Source organism: Cebus imitator, unplaced genomic scaffold (assembly GCF_001604975.1).
Source record: "Cebus imitator isolate Cc_AM_T3 unplaced genomic scaffold, Cebus_imitator-1.0 Scaffold366, whole genome shotgun sequence".
Taxonomy (NCBI): domain Eukaryota; kingdom Metazoa; phylum Chordata; class Mammalia; order Primates; family Cebidae; genus Cebus; species Cebus imitator.
In genome coordinates this window covers 2,097,487-2,100,918 of record NW_016107681.1, presented here as the reverse complement: position 1 = coordinate 2,100,918, position 3,432 = coordinate 2,097,487, and the positions used below count along the sequence as shown (strand labels likewise).

Below are 3,432 nucleotides of genomic sequence, written 5' to 3'. Positions count from 1 at the left end.
TTTTTTTGAGACAAGGTCTGGTTCTGTTTGCCCAGGCTTCAGTGCAGTGGCACAATCACCACTCACCTCAACCTCAACCTCCCCAGGCTCAGGTGATCCTCCCACCTCAGCCTCCTGAATAGCTGAAACCACACTTGGTTAATTTTGGTAAAGATGGGGTTTCATCCTGTTGCTTAGGTTGGTCTTGAACTCCTGGGGTCAAGAGATCTGTCCACCGTGGCCTCCCAAAATGTTAGGATTATAGGCGTCAGCTATTTTACCAGGCCCAAAAAGTGAGATTCTTAATGGAAAGAGATGCAAGGCCACCTGACACAAGGTATCTAAGAGTCAAACTCATAGAGGCTAAGAATAGAACAGTGGTTGCCAGGAGCTCAGGGGAGGCAGGAAAGAGGAGTTGCCGTCCAGTGGGCATGAAGTTTCAGTTACTCAAGATAAGTTTCAGAGATCCGCTGTACAATGGTTGTACCTATATATAAAAAATACCATATTATACACTTAAAAATCTATCATGAAGGTAGTTCTCATGGTACGTATTCTTATCACAATAAAAAAATGAACATTAAAAAAATTTCATTAGCCATCACAGAAAGCAGGAAACAAAACAGTGGACTCTGCACATACCTGTGAGAACCACACTATGCTCTCCGCCACAAGCTACTTGGATCACCTTCTCAGGAATTCCAGGCACCAGCTGGGGTATTCTGTGATTGCTCAGGAGTTCATTGGGAAGACCTAACTTTCCATTTTCAGGTTCTCCAAATATATATAGCTCACCATCTGCTATTGAAGGAAAAGTACAGTGATTACTAATGACATACATATGAACAAAAAGCTGGTCGTACCTTCAATAAAAAGTTTTGACAATGATAACTTAATACATCCGACCTTTCTTGAGATATTTTTACTGTATGATAAAGAAATAAAGCTAGATTTTACCGTTGATTATTTTAACCCAATAATTTTCACGAAAAATTCATGACTACCACTACTAATAAATCATTTTAGTGCTTTCACAAAACAGTGAAGAATACCTGTGTCTTTTACTTACTTAAAGCTCCCATAAAAACATGAATTTTGTTTTGTTCACTATTTTATCCCCAAAACCTAGCAGTGTCTAGAACAAGCGCTTAATATTTGTAGAATAAATGAATGAATAATTGCTTTATATGAAACTGGTTTTAAAAAACTCACTTAAGTATGCAGTAAATATGTTAAGTAAATCTTAAGATTGCAGACTTCATCATTCGGATGGCACTTCTTCCAAAAAGACTCTTACCAAGGAATTCCTGACACATAATCACTGCCCTGTCCATACTAACACTATTAATTTGCTTAATTACATTTATCACACTGTATTATGACTGTGAACTTCTTGAAAGCAAGAACTTTCTTATTCATTTCTATGCAATTAACTGAGTTCTATAAAGTATAATTTAAAACCTTTAGGTAAGCATATGATCCAATATGAAGGATGACATAGAACATGTCACTACGGGTATAAGAAAAGACACAACAGAGCAGATCTTCTTGCTTATTCTTTGCAAGTCTCTGAGAGAACCATGATTGATCCTTGCCCAACCCCTGGGAAGGTGGCCCCTGGAGTGTTCTTTAAGTGAGTGATTAATGATTTTGTTATGTACACCAGAGCAATGAATTATGCCAGATTAGGTTTCTTAGGCTAAGGTTTCTAAGGCTGCTTGCACAAATATCAACATTGATGACATGCACCTAGCTTCATTACTGAGGGTCCTCTGAGTTTCCGCTGCTGTGGCCAGCTGCTAGCAGGAAGTGCCTGCATGACCAGCCCCTCTAAATCCACTGGAAGCACCAGAATGGGCTTCCCTGGGCAGAGACATTCCACACATGTCCCTGTAGTTCACTGCTAAGAAGAAAACATGCCCTCTGTGGTTTCCTAAAAGAAAGTGCTAGAAAGCCCATGTTTGACTTTTCTGCACTCCATTGCAGATGCTTATCTTTTTCCTACTTTTTATTTTTGCTTTGTATCCTTTGCTGTAATAAATCTTATCCATAAGTATAATCTGCTACTGAAGATTATGAGTCCTTCTAGAAAATCACAGAACTTAGGGAAGGTGTGGGACAGCCAATAAACAAGATATGTACCACTTAAAATATGGTCAAATACTGTAAACACAACTATATTGATTTTCTGAATTGATCTGCACAGAAAATGGAGTTTTATGGGCCACAGTTTTCTATGAAGTAGTTAGCAAATACTGGCACAAAAGTGGTGCCTAATAAGTTAGCACCCTTCCCCATTTTCCCATGCTTGTTGCCTCCCATAGGAAACTGGTTACTAAGTCCTAATGAGCCTCTCCCCGTTTCTGTCTATAGATTCCTGATTCCCCTTATGCCTTAACACGAATTTTCACCTGATCAAGTTTTCCAAATGTCTTTCCTACCTCTAGTCTAACATACCCACACAATATCAGATATATCTTCCAAAAACAAGGCTCTAATTATGACACTTCCAAATTAAAAAAAAAAAAACACACACACACACATGTATCAAGTATAAACTCTTCAGATTGTTACAAGAAACCTTCCATATTAGGTCCCTGGACTCCTAACCAGTCATATTTCTATCTATTTCACTTAGGCCTATTAATTTTTATAAAATTTGGATTCCTCAAACTATCCACCTGGGTCTGAGAGCTACCTTCCCTAGGAATCTGATCTTAAGCACACTGTCAAGTCTCTATTCTCCAATCTCTGAAGATTGTTCCACAAATCCCTGCCCCCAGGTACTGTGACCCCAACTCATTTGCTTATATCCTTTATTGTACTATACCTAATTCAGTGAATCATTGGTTGAAATGCTCAGACCCAACTATTAACATATCAGATGAAAAGACACAGAAATCAGGGATATACCTGAAAACTCCATAGATTTTACCTATAATATATGAAAACTGAGTATTTTATATAATTTATAATATGAACTTGAAATGAGAACATGAATTTAAAACATGAATGTGAACATTTAAACATACTAGTAGGTTAAAAATCTGTAGGAAGTCTTAAACATGACTATCTTAGTAATATGTTCTATATTTTTATTAGGAAATTAACAGTTCTGTTTGAAGGTTCCTCAAAAAACTAAAAACAGTGCTACCACATGATCCAGCAATCCCACTGTTGGGCATATATCCAAAAGAAGGGAAACCAGTATATCAAAGTTATATCTGCACTCCCATGTTTGTTGCAGCACTGTTCACAAAAGCCAAGAACTGAAGGCAATCTAAGTGTTCATCAAAAGATGAATGGATAAAGAAAATGTGGGGCCGGACACGGTAGCTCACACCTGTAATCCCAGCACTTTGGAAGGCCAAGGTGGGTGGATTACCTGAGGTCAGGAGTACAAGTCCAACCTGACCAACCTGGTGAAACCTCGTCTCTACTAAAAATACAAAA

General features: G+C 38.1%; 1 protein-coding gene across 4 annotated transcripts in view; it reads right to left on the bottom strand.

Annotated features, from left to right (window-relative positions):
* RPGR (retinitis pigmentosa GTPase regulator) overlaps positions 1-3,432 on the bottom strand; it is a 67,449-nt gene that overhangs the window by 51,774 nt on the left and 12,243 nt on the right. For 3 of the 4 annotated variants that reach the window (XM_017507018.2, XM_017507010.2, XM_037730891.1), the window contains exon 7: positions 622-780. In XM_017507018.2, the coding sequence (XP_017362507.1) occupies positions 622-780 (159 nt within the window). The remainder of the gene's footprint in view (positions 1-621; positions 781-3,432) is intronic. The other variant, XM_037730890.1, reaches the window with a different exon arrangement.